The sequence below is a fragment of the Colias eurytheme genome, chromosome 3 (assembly GCF_061535395.1).
Source record: "Colias eurytheme isolate Ceu_HAF_F1 chromosome 3, ilColEury1 Martin Lab GWU primary, whole genome shotgun sequence".
Taxonomy (NCBI): domain Eukaryota; kingdom Metazoa; phylum Arthropoda; class Insecta; order Lepidoptera; family Pieridae; genus Colias; species Colias eurytheme.
In genome coordinates, this window is record NC_142982.1 from 5,294,926 (window position 1) to 5,313,568 (window position 18,643).

Genomic DNA, 18,643 nt, shown 5'->3' on the forward strand with positions numbered 1-18,643 from the left:
TGTCAAGATTCAAAATGACGTATGGTGTTGCCACATATCAATTATCATCTTTATCATCTTTACAGAGATTTAAAATATATATAGATATTAAAAGATATTGCAAAACAAAATCTAAAAGTAAGGAAAAACTTGATTGAAATCTATTATCAAAATCAAAATAAAATAGGAATAGGTTTTGTTCACGTTTCGTTTTCATATTATAAGTGCTGGTAACATCTTTTACAGTTTTGAATTGAACATTGAATAAGTTTAGAACGAAATAGTTTGCCTACTCATCGATTGATGGCGCTTTAATCAAAATTTAAAAATCTCTTGTATACTTCGTTTGTAAATACAGGTGATACTATAGAACGAAGTTTATGGGTTTCAGTCTATCCAGTTTTCTCGTGTGCACTGTTCGTAGGGCGGTGTTTCGTACGTTACGTAAACCAGCTGATAATAATATAAACAATGGACCTGAATATTTAATGTTATACTACCCTGTTTCTTATTAATATTCTATTATAACGTGTGCATGAATTAGTTAATTTCTTCTATAAAGCATCTTAAATAAAACAAAATATCATAAAAATACAAAATTGTTTTTAGATAAATGAAGTAATTAGTATTAAACGCATCGTGATTGTTATACTATATGTCGTGTTTGGATAAAGTGTTAGTGCGGCCAGACATGTGGAATTCTATAAAGCGATGACAACAGGGGTAATATTTTTTTTAAGTTTATTAGATAGTTTTCAAGTTTATTTTAAAAGCAGCGTGTAGATTCCAACTTATACCGTACTTTTTGGGAAAGTAGCACTCAGTTTTGTTGTAAGTAATGCCTTGATAAAATTTGTTACCAGTAATTTGTAGTAGGTAATTTACATTTTAGTAATATTTATATTGTTATAATATCGTTTATAATAATAGGTACAAAAAAAAAACAATTTTAAAACTACCCGACAATTTAACATTTGCAGTGGCAATTTAGAAGTGTTTGTTTTATTTAGTTTCGTTTGGTATATTCTCCAAATGACAATCATTGATTATTATAATATTCATAGGTAAAAATTTAATTAAGAAGTCGTGAAAAATCACTTCATTTAAAACGTGTAATATAACAATACAAAAGCCACCGCTTCCCATTGTCCATTAGGTACAAGCCTAGGAGGAGGGTATGCACGTACAACCCCTCATAATGCACTTAGTACTCTCGATAACGCGGTACAGACCACTTAAAAGCTCTTCAATTTGCTTTCCCTCCTAATGAAATTTATAAGCACCATATAAATGTTATATTAAATAATGTCGGTTGGACTTCAAAATTCGCCTCTTGCTATCCTTGGCTCCATGTATTTTTAAAGGCCTTGGATAACATTCATTGCTTAGCTTCTGATGAGGGTATTTTGATAACATAATATAAGATGATATCATGTTATGTAATCTTCTTATATATAAAAATGAAACGCAAAATGTGTTGGTAACCGTTCTCGAGTTATGCGCATAACTCGAGAACGGCTGAACCGATTTCGATAATTCTTTTTTTATTATATTCCTTGAAGTACGAGGATGGTTCTTATGTAGATGTACCACGGGCGAAGCCGGGGCGGACCGCTAGTTATGTATAATTTTAATGAAAACGTAAGAATCACTCATGTGTACTTCTAAATAAATAAAAAATGGAGCATTATAAATGTAATGAAAAAAAAAAATATTTATTAGCAAGTCAAGATTTAACTTTTCTAAATTAATATGTTGACGTGGTTATTGTACGCTACCTAAAAGGTGAACAATCTTGTCTAAAATAAAATAAAGTAATCCAATTCGGTATATTTTTATGTATAGCTACCGTGGAAGTAAACAAGTGTCTATGAGGTGGCACCGGAAGAGCGGTGCTTCCCGCTCGAGTTAAATATAGTATAATGGGGATGGTGTGGGGCGCTCGTGCGCAGGTCACTGATCCGTATTAGGATATCCGATGTTTTACCGCAAAAAATTCCTTCTGAATGTTATGCAACACTGGTCCCGTCGATGATCGATCGGACTAGGTTAGCGAATTATTTTCTTGTTATAAATTGCATTATATCTTTTTTATTTTATTAATTAAAAAGCAATATAATATACTTTTTGAATTTTCCGATGGTAGGAGGTACACAGTTGCAGTAGTTTTGAATTAAATAAAAAAAAAAACAATAAAATTATTCATAGACAAACATAAAATAATGCTTGAGCGTTCATTTACGCGTACCGATTAAATATAGGTATGTTAGTAAACGATTGTTGGAAACTATTGAATAAATTTAGGAACAACTTTAGCAAAGTTCTACGATGTATTCACCGCAGAAGCCTGAAGCTGAGCTTGTTTAACTCTCTCACATTTAGTAGGTATATTAAAAGCTCCTGTATTTTGGAAAATGAGCAAGGTAAATTGAATATTATGTCCTGTATGATTTAGGTGTGGGTAGATCCGAAGCCGGGTGGAATGATTTTTATAGATCGAAAATATACAGCTACAAATAATATTTTTGTATTTTCAGCTTAATAAGGCTTTGCAACGGAAATAGATTGTCAAGGAGTCCTGATAAAATTAAAGCGCTTCTATAAACTGTGATCTAATCGAATTTTTATTGCTTAGTTTTATTTATTATATTAATGTATATAACCTAACTTAAGAAAAACCGAATATCTGTTTCGGCTTGTAGAGCCTATGTCGTAAATACCTACTATAATTCAGAATTTAGTGTCATCATTAGTTAGTTTTATTCAATTTATCATCTGTTGTTGATAACTAAATGTCCATGATTTTTAACTATGTATAACTGATTATCATACGTAGTAACTATTTAGTATACTTTTTTAGCTTGAGGTAAAGAAACAATGAGTAGAGCTAGAGTGTACGAATTGTGGATTATACGCCAAGTTATTTTTCCGTTAACCCAACCTAGTTTTGGATCAAAGCGAATCCATATAAAAATCAAATCCCTGCGAAGTCTTACAGGGAGCCACTTGACTCTACGATTAAAGTCAGGAAAATTATTATACCTTTTTCATTAGGTGTATAACTAACAATTATATGGATATTGCATTTATCTGATATAAATCAAATAAATAAATAAAATAAATAAATAAATATAAAGACAAGTTGTGGTATTTACTCGTCAAGTTCGTATTATATAAGTGTAATTAATCCAATGATGTATGTGGAATTACGTTATGTTACTTCAAATTATAGCATAAGAAGATAATATAAAAATATATACCTATAGGATAAATGCTAGATTCCTTAAAACTTAAATTAATATTAATACGTAGTATTTTCTAGTGTTAGATTTTACGCGAGTATTATACATTTAGAAATCGAATTTTAAACGCGATTTATTCATTATATTATTTTCACGACGTTTCGAACACTTTACAGCGAGCTTGGTCACGGGCAGACTGAGATGTTATACGTCTTGACGGTTATGTATTAAACAGACTTAAAAAAAATCTTAAAATTTTAGAATTGCAAAAAAAAAACGAGAGTTTACACGAAAAAGAGTAATTCTAAATATTTTACACAAATCGAAAAACTTATGCCAGGTTTAAATCAAACAGTAGTGAATTGTCATCAAAGAAGCAGGAAAGTTTAAAACTTTCAGGCGTTTTCCGCCCATGGGAGCAATGTCAAGTCGTGACTCATATATTTGTTCAAGGCAGGGGCCTACAAAGTTTGTAAAGTAACATTTCAGTATAAACTCTGAGGTTACCATGGCGACGGCGCAGTAGGCTTGCATGGTCCGTGACGAGCATCATAAGCCTCCGGATCGATTTCGGCTTTCCACTTTTTGGCTTATCTAAAAAGCTTTGAAGCTTAACGGATATTTGAATCAAAATTTGATGAGAATTTTTATCTAAATCTAAATAGAGAAGAATTGCAATGTTCGTTTTAGTTTAATTGTTATTAAGGGGATCACTATGGTCAAAACCGAAAAACACCTTATACATATTGAATTTTGTTGAGGAAACTGTTGGTACGATTGTCTTAAAAAAATATATGTGATACTCAAGGATATAATTAACAAAGTGTATTGTTTACTTTTCAGTTTAGAACGGCCTAAACATAAAAAAAATACATACAAATCAACCCCTTTTTGAACATAAAACGCATTTTGTTAGGAAAACGGCTACATATTTATACATGAAATTTATACCAAAAAATATGTTATGATATTTGTAACAATTTGTATTGATTGTTTTTTCAATTTTCATTATTATCGTTAAATTATCAAGAAAAAACTCGAATTTATAATAAAACCCACATAAAACCTCACCTCTATTGCATATTTTCGACGAAATTTGACGGTGTCAGTTCAACTCGGACGGGGGACTGTACGTGCGGTTTTTTTTGCAAAATAACGCTAAAATTCACCGAATTGAATGTTTTGTTAAATTAAACCAGATTGTAATAGGTATTTACATGAGCAGTTCATGAAATGAAAGTTAAAAATAGGTATGTAAAGATATAAAAATCTGTTTGTAAATTAGTTTTGTTTTTGAAAGGCGTCATTGAATAATATCCAGTGTTGATAATTGTTGACAGTAAAATATTATCAGAAAACACATACCTATAAAACAGTAACCAGACTTTCCCTGTGCCTTGAATATTTTTTAAAAAAGATTAATTGCTGTTCTATCGTATATTTTAAGGGTCCAAAACAATCCAAAGCCGGGAGATACTGACACAAAATTTTGGGTCATTTGTAACAGGATGCCGGTTCTACAGTGGTCTTAGTACGCAATGACAAAAAGAAAAATCATGGTCAGAACAGTGGTACCGGCAGACTAGTCGCGTGGGCGAATCGAACTCGTCGGATAAATTACGGAAGGCAAACGATTTGTAACACAAAAATTTTAGAATTTACCGATAGCCCATAAAAAAGAAGTAGGCGGTAGTCTCATGCCATACTTTTCCGGTGTGACTTACAGCCCGCCATACCGACGCGAATGTGTTGATTTAAATAAAACAATTATTCAACCATTTGTACCAGGCTAATTTTTGCACAGGTAATCATCGTCCAGTAGCCATGTACGAAAATAGCCATGCCATACTTGTCAGACAGTTCCAAATGGTCGCCATACCGCCGAAAATCAGCAATTTTTTTTATATTGTATAAAATCATATAATTTTATATTATTGTATAAAATCGTAGGAAAGTCAAAACTGACATAAACGTATAGCAACATTTTTAGACAACGCCATTATAGGACGAAATTCTCAATTCAACTGAATTTTTTGTTGGTTCCGTTACCTCCGCACTTTTAACTGGGTGAACCGATGATTTCTTCTACACTAATATTATAAAGAGGAAAACTTTGTTTGTTTGTTTGTTTGATTGTAATGAATAGGCTCATAAAATACTGGACCGATTTTAAAAATTCTTTCATAATTCAAAAGTTACATTATCCACGAGTAATATAGGATAGGTTTTATCCCGGAAATTCCACGGGAACGGGAACTATGCGAGTTTTTCTTTGAAACCGCGGGCGGAGCCGCCGGCGGAAAGCTAGTGATTCATAAAAATATAAATTATATAACAATAATTCCATTGCAGTGACTCCGAGGAAAAAAGAAATAGATTCGTGTTACAAATTTTAAAATCATACATAGAACATTTCCATCGACAAGTTTTCTGGTATTTATAATCTACCGCCTGACAACTTAACCTCCCCTCCAGTTGGTTAGTTGTCAGTCGATCGCTTACATTTTTTGAAGAGACGATCAGCGAGCCAATTGATCTTAAACAGCCGACCAGTGCGGTCTTTAAGTGCCATAGCCGTGCCTTGTGATTTATGTAAGATTTAAGAAAACTATCAAGTGAATGTACCAAGTGAAGGAATAATAAAATATGAATTGTGACGAAGGCGTTTTTATTCTACAACCCAACATTCAAATTAGGATTTAAAAAATTAACCCCGAACTAACTACAAATTACATAACAAGTCGAAAAAAACGTGATTTCTTGTCCGTTCCCCTATTTTTTTTGGTGTGTGTAGGTAGGCATATATTCCTACTAGGTATGAAGAGATATACAGAGAACGCTAAATACATTTGCCTGGTCACCATTACCATTCGATACACCATGACATGGTAGAGGCCGTTCTATAGAATTACGTCAAATAATGTACTCCATCTTTTATATCTCTGTAGGTGAGATGTTCTCCACCCTAGTCATCATCAGGTCTCCAGAATATAGTAGAGTCCATGTTGAATAAAAAATTTCTAAATCGGTGTTTTCTTAACTGTTCCCCACTCTAGAACTTATAATTACTTGCTTAGTCATCTTAAGGTCTCCAGAATGGGTCATGTAGTAGAGACTTTGCTTATAACGATTAATGTTGAAAGATGAGTCTTCCTACATTACATTTACAACATACATAGTACACAATATTTACTATTCATAAATGTAATATGTTACTGCCTCTCAGAGAAAACATAAATTAGGTAGAAACCACTAACACATTACGATACAATACGATACAGTATACAATTCCATAATCTTTGGTCACTTTTACTTCAACAACGATGTATATTTATACAGGGCGGTTAAAAAAACAAATTCAAATGTAGTGACAGAATCATTAAGGTCGTTGAACCGTGTAATTGCCTTAAATGAACTGAATAGTGTACTGAATCTAAAGTCGAGATCAATCAAATATTTATGTAACTCATATGTAGGCATCGTAAGGCATTATAATATACAAGTTTATCTTCCTATAAAAATTAGCACATATGAGTATTTTCCGAATTATCACTTATTGCTCTAAATTTGTTTACTTATAAGTTATAACCAAATTTTAACACTCCAGTTTCATCAGTAATAACGTATAATCACTAAATACAACAAACTTCAGATTTTCCTTTGCAATTAAAGAAGATTTTCCTTTCTAACCTAAGTAAAAATTTAATTAAAATGCCGACCTCTCGAGTTCCGTTTCTCGTTCAATTTACTAAACTACTTTTCCTACTTAATTAGGTGTATTCTTTATATATCTACAAAGTCTGAACCTTTTTAACGAGTATTCTTGTACACAATCATGTTAACAGTAGTCGTAAACTGAATTTCTGCATACTACTTTTTGGCTGTCACTAGAACAGCAATACTTTAAGACTAAGTAGGACGACATTTTTTTTGTAGAGCTTTCCTCAAAAGATTTTTTTTTATAATTGGATGAGTCAAAACAATAGTTTGGAATTAGGTTTCCGCTTTGTCAAATGGATGAGTCACAATATTATCTGTCTCGGGGAGGTATACAAAAGAGCAAAATGTAATATAGAAATAGTAAGATAGGCAAACACTGCTTAATACATATGACCACTAAAGTATAGTACTCGCATTGTCGAATTATGTGTATAAAAATAGTTTACCTACACATAGTTGAAGGTGTGACTGACAAACATTTGAAAGAAAGAAAAAGAAAAACATTCTGAATAATTTACTTTATGAAAAAAATATTTATTGCTTAAGAAAAAAATTGTGGTGACTCTAGTTTCAGCACGGAGATGTAACTAATTAAGTAATAAAAACGGCGTTTCCTCAGAAGTGTTATTTTGTGGCGGCGGACCGCAGCGGGTTCGAGAGTTATTGCCATTCCAGCTTTTAATTATTCAAGGGCCTTCCAGACTTTTCCAACTTTAGTTAAACATCTGGTGCTGTTTAACTAAGTTACATGAGACACCTTTCCTCCAACACATTTATAGAGGGCAATCGTAATTTGTATAAATTTACAGCTCATTCGATTTAGCCGTAAGTTCGCAATGTGGTTGTATTGCACATGTCCTCCGCTTTCTTGTTGTTTATTTTAAATAAGTATTTGTAAAAATATGTGGTATTATTTTTAAGTTGTGAAACTAAGTACATACTTTTATTAAACGGTCAAATTTCCTACTTTGTTGTACCAAAAGATACAATGAATAGGCCCAATTTATTCAATTTATTTAAAAAATCCTTCAAAATATTCCCCAAAATGATTGCATTATTCCATTTGTAGCGTAATTACTTTCATCTTTAGTGCCTTTAATTAAACAGTAGTTAACTAAACTTGCAGTCGTACTTAAAGCTAGCTATACAATATATTTAACCTCAGAAACTTGAACCGGAAACCTCTACAAATCGAAGTTACACTGTTACAGGTTGACTGACGGTAAAAGTTTCAACTTTCGTTAGTAATCCCATACCAGACGAGACTGTTAAAATTATATAATAGGATTAGTAGTTAAGTACATTTTGATGGGTTGGATGCGTTATTATTTTAGTTAGTCAACATACTTTTAACCTTTGAATGATATTTGTTGGTTTACAAAGTAATATGGTAGAGACTTTTTGTAGAGAATTGGTACTCGTGCACTGTGTTGATTGACTATATAAAATCCTTTTAATAAAGCTTCACATAATTATTTTGTATTATTTTACATTTTTTTTTGTTTTTAGGTGTGGTCGGCGTAAAACGCGGGCCAGTGAAATGAGTACTGTGGGAGGACGCAGTTACTCCTTCGATGAAACTATACAAGTAAGTTAAAATGATTATTTTTAAATAGTTCAGAATATATACATGTAACATGTATGTGATATAGTCTATTACCAACAACATTAACTGCACAGTAAACGATATTAAAATTAGAGACAACATTAGAGTTCAAAATACTATAAGAACAACTAAACTCGAAGGCTCTCTAGGATCGTTAAAATACAAAGTCTCAATATTTTCCGTGTTGCAAATGTATATCTTATTGTTAAGCGTAAACGGGTTATATTTGTAAAGCGATAGTAATTCAGGATTTCAAAATGATTTTCCCGGGATGGTTCATAACGACACATTAGCCGACACGACCACATTCACCTTTATTAATGTGTTACAGGGTTTCGCGCTTACGAATTTTCTCTCGAATAATTTGGTCAAGCCGTTTATTTCATACGGTCATGTCAGTATGAAATAAATACTTTCTCTTAAATAACTAATGTTCTTATAGTCTCTTATTTTTGGTAAAATTTTGCATCCTAGAGCGGGCAACCGAACTTGTGGTATACGTGACCAACGACGACCAAAAACATTCGCTTAAGCACCTTTGCAAAAAACTGCATTTATACTTTAAACTTTTAATAATTTTTCTATTATAGTCATTGAAATATTTTGTTAAAACTAATGAACAATAAATATACAAATTTAGCTATTAAACGCTTCCACTTACAGCCTTAATTTGCAATAGAGCGTCTTATCTTCTCGGCAGCGGAGGCTTTATTTCCAAGATACGATATTCCCCCGGGTTCGCGACCATTTATCAGCCACGACCCACATTGGCTCGACATCTGGCAAACGCCACCCCTGCGTTATTGGTGTGATTACTGGGAGATATTATTGTGAAATACTTCCGCAGATATCGTCTTCACTTTTATGTGAAATTTATGAAACTATCCTACAAGTAGCACGCGAATTACTCATATATTTTGACTTTAATTTCGATTGCCTGTTGATTTACATAGTATGTTTTATCTAGTATATCATATTTAGAAATTGATAGAGAAAAAAATTGGAAATTATAATATGATATTACATGTAAACTTTAGTACCTAAACTCAAATAAACAAAACAAAGTGCCTTAAAGTTTTTAATTGTTTATCAAGTTTCACAGGTAGATAGAGCACTGAAAACTACAAAGACAAACGTTCACTTTCACGATAAATATTTTTTATCTGCATGCTTGGAACATAAATTTTGCAAGAAGGGATTGGAAGTACCATTCGCGCTTCCAAGATTAGCTCTGTTATTTATTTCTCGTTGTTTTTTTTTATCGTGGGCTAAGACAATATATTGCTATTTCGTTATCAGCTTGACCGGAGATTGGCTTGGCGAATTTGATTAACGAAGTGTTCCTGCGGCAAGGGTTGGGTCTAATGTGGTCGTGACGCATTAGGAGGCGAGGGCCTGAAAATCGAATTTTCCGCTACATGCTTCCGCATTCCGGTACCTTTTTGCCTTTGTTGGGCTTTTCAGAGCGTGTCATAAACACAAACATTATGATGTTCCTACATCATAAAAAGTATCCTTTGTAGACTGCGTAGCCGTGCTTTATAGAATTAATCCCAAATTGTGGACGCTGCAAAAATATACGTTCGTAAAGTAGCCTACTTGACATCCTTACAACGTCGTAGGTTCATACTATGTTATATAACTTGTGAATTAGTAAGTGATATTTTGTTCATATAACTATCGTATGATAATTGTTTCGAACAAAACTTAATTATGAATAAATTATGAATAAAAATATGTAATGGTTTATGAATAAATTTTGAATTCCCTATTAGTATTTTTAATAAAATAAAACAAAAAGAACAATACACAACATATTCTTTTGTAATAATAGTCATCCACCGGTAATTCAGTTCGGTTTCAATTTTGTCATCGCAGTTAGAGAGACCATTTACGTATGCGCCAGTTGTTTCATTTCGGAATATCACTTGGCTAATCGTTGAAGCTCTACAGCACTGCTAATGTTTGGAAAGTTTTATACCTCTATAATCGTATAAAAACTATTATATTTTACTATATACCCTGAAACTGTTCAGATTAATAGTTATTTTATGGTCAATAATTTTACTTAGTTTATTCATGGCTGATTGGAATGCCATCTAGTATCGAGTAGCTATAAATGCAATGCAAACTTCACGCGATAACACGACACAGTTAATTTTCTATTTTTTGTCAATAGATGGCATTTCACTTTTAATATTAATGGAATAAAAAAAATATACTGTAATTTAATTGAAACACTTTTTATTAGAATATACCTTTTGTTACACTGTTGTTGTTACACTCGGCCTGCTGTTGTTACACGATCAAACATAATCAAAAATAATACCTATGTTTTGCATTTTGAAAAAAAAATCTTAATTTTATATTAAGTTATAACAAGCAACTCATAGGACTTGTAGACAGGCTCACAAAAATGACGTTAAGTGAATCAATGACTAGTGAAACCTTTTAAAAAAGATTATGGAACAAACAACAGCATAGTATGATGAGGGAATTCTGAAAAAGATATATTTTAAATTACCCTATAAACAACACCAATAACAACGTTAAACAACATCATATAAAATCTTATTACCACATATCAATCGGCGATAAGTGCAGCGATATCCGTGTATTGTCCATTTGTCGTAATTAACAACTGAAAGTTAATCTAGCGTCCCCCGCGTGGCGTCGCGCCGTCCTAAATCACCGGCAAGCTGCTCTGTGACAGCTCTCGGCCTTTGCTGCAGTGTTTACCGAGCATTGCATGTAAACATTTTATCGATACTGCAATAATCGCTACGAGCGTGTGCCATTCTGGACGTTACAGATTGTTCCCCGTTGTGCATGGTACGCTGTGAAGTGTGAGGTGTGTGCAGTGCTTTACAATTGAATCTTTTTACTAGCTGATGATGGTTCTGTGTCCAAAATAAAAAAAAATACTTTGATTTTTGTTACGTATTATTTAAAATTATCGTGGACAAATAAATTTAATATTCAATAATCTCTACATGGTATGACTTTGCGAATATATTTTTTTTCCCTAATACATATATATTAATGGTACGGTAATATCTATTTTATCTACAAATTTTGTGGACACAAACATATTAAATATTAATGAAAACCAAGGCCTAATTCAGCGAAGAGCATTCAAATATACAGAATAGCCACTTAAATTTTCCGAACTGATATAACATTATACTTACATCGAGTTTTCCCAAACCGTGGGTGTGGATGACGTCACCACGCCCTCTCCTGTTTTCCGAAGCTTTCATCGAACCCCGAATTGTCCCTTACGATTATTCACACGATGAGATCATAGTTCTCAAAATTATTTGAGCTACAATATAGCTTCTTAAGGTAATTTTTTCAAAGTATTGATAAGTTTACTTATATGGCATATAGCATATTTTATCAGTTAATATTTTTTTTAATTAGCTCAACTAAAAGATTTCTTGTTATTTATTTTCATATTATTGCAACAGCCGACAGCGTAGGTATGTATTAAATCTTCTGCTAACTTTTTCCATTTAAAAAAATATATTTTTATAATTGTAGATTTAAAATAATTAGAATCAACAAAAATAAACTAAATTCCTTCTAAATTCATCCAAAAGTTTGACAATCTCATCGGATTTAAAGAAATAAACGATCCCCTTCTTACAATAGTAATCCCTAAAGTAGTGGTCGATGTGTTCACAGGCTGCTCTACAAGATATTGCTTTTATATATATTGCATTTCCTTTAAGGATAATTATTATACATTAACAGCTATAACAATTTGATTTTCGATATTTCGGATATTTTCGATCGGTAGTATAAAAAAGTATACCGATTCTCAATCGATTCTACCAAATTGTTAGTCGATTTTCTAGGCAATTTTTTAAAGCGCGATAACAGAACCAGTGCTTATTCATCACCTAAATGAAAAAAAAAAAAACAACATCGCTTAATGTATAGAAACAATACTAATATGTTAGAAAGTTTTATTTATAAGGAAGTTTTGTAACTTGACGAGTACTCCTATAAAAATATAGTGATATAAAATTGGAAGCACCCTGTTTACGATGCACCGCTGCACCGGGGTGCCACCGAATGCAGCGCCTTAATCAAGCCCAAGCAATTTATGACTGCCACACTACGTTTATTGGGTTATTTTATACCGAAGAAAGCAATAAAAAATGTTATGTCACGTGCGGAAAATATTTAATATCAAAATTACACCTAAAAGAAAATTGTATGCGATCATTTTCAAATACAATCAATGACTGAATACAGATCAATGTATATTACATTGATCTGTCCGCAAATGTGGTTACAGTTAAACCGTTTTTTAATTTTGTATTTCTGTTTTTCGTACATATTATTATGTTCAAAATATTATATTTTTACTAAACCATAAATAAGTAGGTACTTACTTATTTCTTTTAATTATAATTCAAAATTTTCAATTTCAATACATTACAACTTTTAATTAATAAAAAATTGTAACAACCAGAAACTTTATTGTGACTGTTTCATAAACGAACGAACATCTTCTTTCTTGAAAATAATATTGTTGACGAGAAGTTGGGAATGGCCCAAACGAATTTTGTCTTAACTTGAAGGGCGGCGCGCCCTCGTCGTAAGTGCCAACATTACAACTTTTTTCGATACGTGAGTCGTGAGGTCGACAACACTGTGTTTTTATTTGACAATTCTATATTTTTATTACAATCAATACTTATTCAAAGGTGATCTTGGATCTAAGTAGATTCCATTCAAAATATAAGATGTTAACGTATTTAATTTTGTGGTTAAAAAAAACAACTAATGAGTTGTCGCTGATTTAAAATGGGCTGATGTATATAATTAAATAAATAGATATATCATACAAATAGAGAGTAAGAATATATTATATTATAATTGAGTTATGTATTTATATTAGAAGTTAAGTTAATGCAAGACTTATAAGTATTTATAATTTACTATATGAAATTGAAACAATTGCGAATTAAACATCAGAGTTAGTATTGTCCGCTTAATTATAGACATACACGTAGTCTAGACTCGGTTCAAACTAATCCAAATTGACGACAGGAGTTTACGTGTCGTGCATTATCTGGGGTTAATTCCTGTTAAGATTTAATAGTGACGTCATACTACGTTGAACTAGCCTAGTATGAACTTAAAATTGATTTAATTTTTACCGTTACATAAATAGTGAAAATACCTAAGAATATTTAGGAGAGTATGCATAATTAAATCTGCCGTTTGCTCCGGTATTTAACACAGACGTCGCATTTATATGATTAAAACCCCAAATCTGTTTTATCTTAATAATATATTTTTAAAAACTAATGTCGAAGATCTCGTGTTATAAAAGTACTGCTTTGTATTAAAACGACGACACAAGATCGACTAAGTACGAATCCATTAAAATGTGCATACAAAGTGCAAGTCACCTAGGGTGTGTGAGGGCCATAAGCTTGTTGTAATTTATAAGAGCACCGATGCGTTAAATGAATGAAAGTTGTGGTTAATCCATATTTAAATTTATTTATGCAACGTAAGGATTTAAAATCTGTGTCCTAATTAATTATTACCTATGATAATGTTTTTTTTTCATATAGATATTTTTTTCACTAGTTCAAAGAAAAGCAAAATTTAAATGAAGGTTGTTTAGCTCAATATAAAATACTAATGAAAATAAAAAGCAAGGAAATTCTTAGTTCAGGTGTCTGAACAAAAAAAGCCTAATAAAGAAACAGTCGAATAGATACAGTAATATTCCACGGTCTATGTTATTCAATGCTCGAAAGCAATTCGTTCCATATTCACGCAAAACTATTTTCTTTCACAGTTTTGCTAGAAATGTCGTTGAGCACAAGCAATTTTGTCGTAGCTGCGTACAAACACACATGGGACATAATGGCAGAATGCGGTAATGCTCATCCTACATTCTACGAGCACGCACTTCAAGCCTGTCTCATGGGTTTTGTGTTATGGGACAAACTTTTGTATATTTTCTTACATGTACCTTTGTATCTTATTTGTAAACAAGGCTTTAATAGTAAACATTTCTAGCTTTTAAAAGTAAACGCAATTGATTATTTCAGTTAAAAAAAAATAACTTTTTAGAAATACTTAACTAAGTAACATACTCTCTACTCACCAAAGTTAATAAATCGCGCTAAATCGTAGACTGAACGGAAACAGGACTCCGCAATAGACGTTAAACACCGCAATCTTGTCGTATAAACGGCTCTAAATAGGTTAGTAGATAATATAGTGTACAGACGTTCCAAGACATAAGGTAAAAGAACTGCAAATGCGCATCCGGGCGGGAGGGGTGGAGGCTGTATGTTTTTCCGAAGGGCGCTGGGCGGCAGTGCGCCGCGCGCGCCCGCGACAACTACGCGACTACACTCGCTTTCACATTGTTTACGTTGTGTACACGCGGCTCAATTGACGTTTGTGATAACTTGCTCAATTACTGTGTTTGTGTGTGAAAACTCGATAGGTTGTGAGTGTGTGTGAAGTTTTGGAGATTTTAAACATATCGAAATTAATATCAGTCGGATTTGCGCAATTTTATCGCGTTTATCATGTTGGAACAGCGTTCGATCTATTGTTTATAAGGTATAATGTATAAGTTAACAATTAAAACTTTATAATCTAAAGTTAGCATGCATGTTGTTATGTTAATTAAGGAAGTATGCTAATTTTCCGCTAAGTGGGGTGTTCAAAATTTGTGAATAACACTCCATAATACCACACTTTAAAATACTTTGACTTGTTATATTGTACAATTTACCTTTTTAAATACAAATAATTTGCATAGTATGAGCTAAAAATCTAAGCAGGACGCTATGCTAATGCCGCATTATTCCAGGCCTCGTGCGCCTCTAGATAAAAGCATAAGAATTAAGGTGTAGGCATGATGTTATTAAGAGTCAACGTTCCTTAAGAGAATTGCAGTAAATTGAAATATACATAAAGAGATTATTTTCAACATTTAAAAAATACCTTTAAAAATTGTAACTATTGCACGCCTCATAAGCGAAGCGTTGAGGTGGGTACTACTGTCGCTTCGCGCAAAACATCTGATTTTTCAAACTTAAAATGTCTTTATGTATCATACATTGCACTTGTAAGGTAATACATACACACACATATTAAGAAAAAACACTATTTTTAACGTTCATGATATTTTTGATGTCATTTTTGTTATTTAAACTAGTTAAAAAACAGTTTAAAAAAGTTCTGTCTTGGACGTCCGTGTGTCTGTATGTGCGGATCCTTTTTCTTGTTAACACGATAGCGACCGAAATACTTTACTAATCGAGTCTTTTTTTTTCTCTTACGCTTGAGTATGCTCAGGAATAGAACCCTTTCATTTTTCAGGGTCTGATTCGATGTGGTTTAATTGTTATTAAATAAACAAAAATAATAATTAATAAATAATAATTATTAAAAAAAAATTATGAGGCGTGCACTTTTGGATTTTCCAAATTATATTTAAAATTTTACATTTGCAATTGTAGCATACCTAATATCCTTCCTAAATCTCCCGTATTAAGTTAAAACTTATCCAGTATGAATTTTTGTTTTTATAGCGCTAAATAATTTGAAATGTGTCAAGATATTATATTTTTAAAAATTTTAAAATCTGTTATTATATGACAGCACTTAAATATACTAATAAATTAAAAATTGGTATAACAGGCAAAAAGCTCCATAGAAAATGACGGATAAGCCGTCTGAATAGTGACTCATTGCTAGTAATTCACGCTATTCATGTTTGCTCTAGTTGTCATTAACTAGCCCTAAATTAAAAATTGTTTCACAATTTGTAAAACTTTTTATTCGCGTGTAAGCAACTCTTTATCATTGTATATCTATTCAGAATGGACAGCTTTAATACTTAAAAATATGACTGTTTGAATAATACTTCCACGTTCTATTTATTTTAAGTGTTCAGGAAAAACATTTCGGAAATACATTCAGGAAATTAAAATTGCTTTGCAGTTAGTGATTTAAAATATCATCCAGAAACACTATCTACAAAGTTTTATTGTTCAGGATTTGGAATCCAGATATAGATTAGAAATAGTAAGGATATTATGGTAAACAATTATATTATAGTATTTATAGTCCGTAAAGCCATGGCTTGGCGCTATAATAATATTAGAACTATGGCGCCTATCCTTTGTAATATTGTTGCAATAACATGCGGTGTGAGCGTGACCATTTATGCAGGGAAACAAGCTCTCATATAAATAATAATATTATATAATTAAGTTATATTAACCAATTTTATAGGAAGGATGTTAATTTCTTACGTGTTTACAAATAACTGTTTTGAAACCATTAATTTTCCGTTCAAAAAACAAGCTTTTTTCATTTTGATGAGGAGACTGTTTAAATGTTTTTTGTAAATAAAAACAAGGAAATTGCATTTTCACAAATCAAATTTTCAATAGCTTTGTTTTAGATATTTTTTTTGTTATAAAAGCCAATAAGCTTGACTTAATTGGGATAATTTTATTCGTTAACAAAGTTTAAAGTGAAAATCAGTTAATTACTACACCGAGGTGCAAAATTTGAATAATGTAATGCGGTTTATTTGATATTCTCAAGCAAATTTAGTCGGGATGAGGCTGTGGAATTATTGGATGTAGACGTGACCGAGCTGCCGTGTGCCGAATAACAATACGCTGGGATATTTGGATATTTTTTACAATATCCCCTTGTATGTTGGATAATATAGATTTTTATAATTAAAGTAGGACGCGTGTTGTATAGTTTTGAGATACTTATATAAAGCTTATAGAGACGGGGATGAAAGTTTTGTTCATGCCATTTTATATAATATATGATAGTTGAATTTAATAACTAGCAATAATTTATTTTAAAGTAAGAAATAAACTTGTATGTTGGCAATTTAAAATTCTGGAATTACAATTATTTTAATGTAGTTGAGATTCGGCTTCCATAGAAAATTACAGTTTACAATGAATTTGCAAAAAAAAATGAAATTTAAATTTATTCTCCATAATCTTGAATAAAAAAAAATACATTATGATTGTAGTTTATTAACAGTCACAGTACTTTCTTTTAAAAGAAAATTTTCGAAATTCAGGAAATTTTGATATTGGTGCAGGGGAGAAGGTCTATAAAGACTAGACGACTCTCCGATGAACCGCCACGATCGGTCGGATATCAATCAGTAAAATAAACTGACTTTAGCAAACAAAACAAATCTCATTCACTGTTAACAATGAAAGAACAAAAACAAAAGTGTCACGTAACGATCGCCCGGGGCTGGGGAGGCCTACATTCGTTTTTGATTAAACAAATTGTCCGAACACTTTATTGCTCCCTTGGGCTAATATGCTCTTCTCAGTTGCGACTTTTACTACGCACTAGCTTTACAACTTTGACACACAACGGGTAACAATAGCCGGGTAAAAAGGTTAACTTTACATTTCCTTAATTATATGAGCTGTTTAGGATTAAGGTTCACTATGTTTTGTGGAGGATTAAGGACCGTAAATAATATTTTTTAAATAAAGGATTTTTTGTTGTCTTCCTAAATTTTCAAAACTTTTATCTTTAGAAATAAATATTTTAGAATATTTCATTCGGCTGGTATATTTTTACATTTCCGTTTTTGAAGTCGATTTTTTAACGTAGTTATTTTTATCAAGCAAAAGTATTGATCGAGTTAGAGACGTTCCAATATTCCATATGATTTTTCACAAAAATGTCAGATTGTGTTATTGAATATTATGGAATACAACAAAGCTTTGCAGCTGGGAACCACAATATTTTAGAAAATATTATAAGACAGGTGGCTGTCGAACATGCATGCTCTGAATATTGTATGCAGCTTAGGATGACAGCAATAAACCCGTTCAGGCGAAAACCGACGTTACATCGAACGAGGAAATATAGTTCTGCATATCCTTTGGCATTGCAATAAAATGATGTAAACAAAGTAGAATCGTTTCTATGAAACATTACAGTAATAATATTCAAACTGTTTAACTACAAATTAGATTAGATACCTTTTATAAATTAAACTGATTGTTTTTCAATATTCATAATTTTCTAATTCAAATAATTT

The 18,643-nt window shown here is 31.8% G+C and overlaps 1 protein-coding gene across 1 annotated transcript in view; it reads left to right on the forward strand.

Moving 5' to 3' along the window:
- The first annotated feature begins 8,481 nt into the window (after positions 1 to 8,481).
- LOC149909566 (protein neuron navigator-like) overlaps positions 8,482 to 18,643 on the forward strand; it is a 65,140-nt gene continuing 54,978 nt past the window's right edge. The window contains exon 1 of the mRNA XM_090120182.1: positions 8,482 to 8,529. Within this exon, the coding sequence (XP_089976308.1) occupies positions 8,482 to 8,529 (48 nt within the window). The remainder of the gene's footprint in view (positions 8,530 to 18,643) is intronic.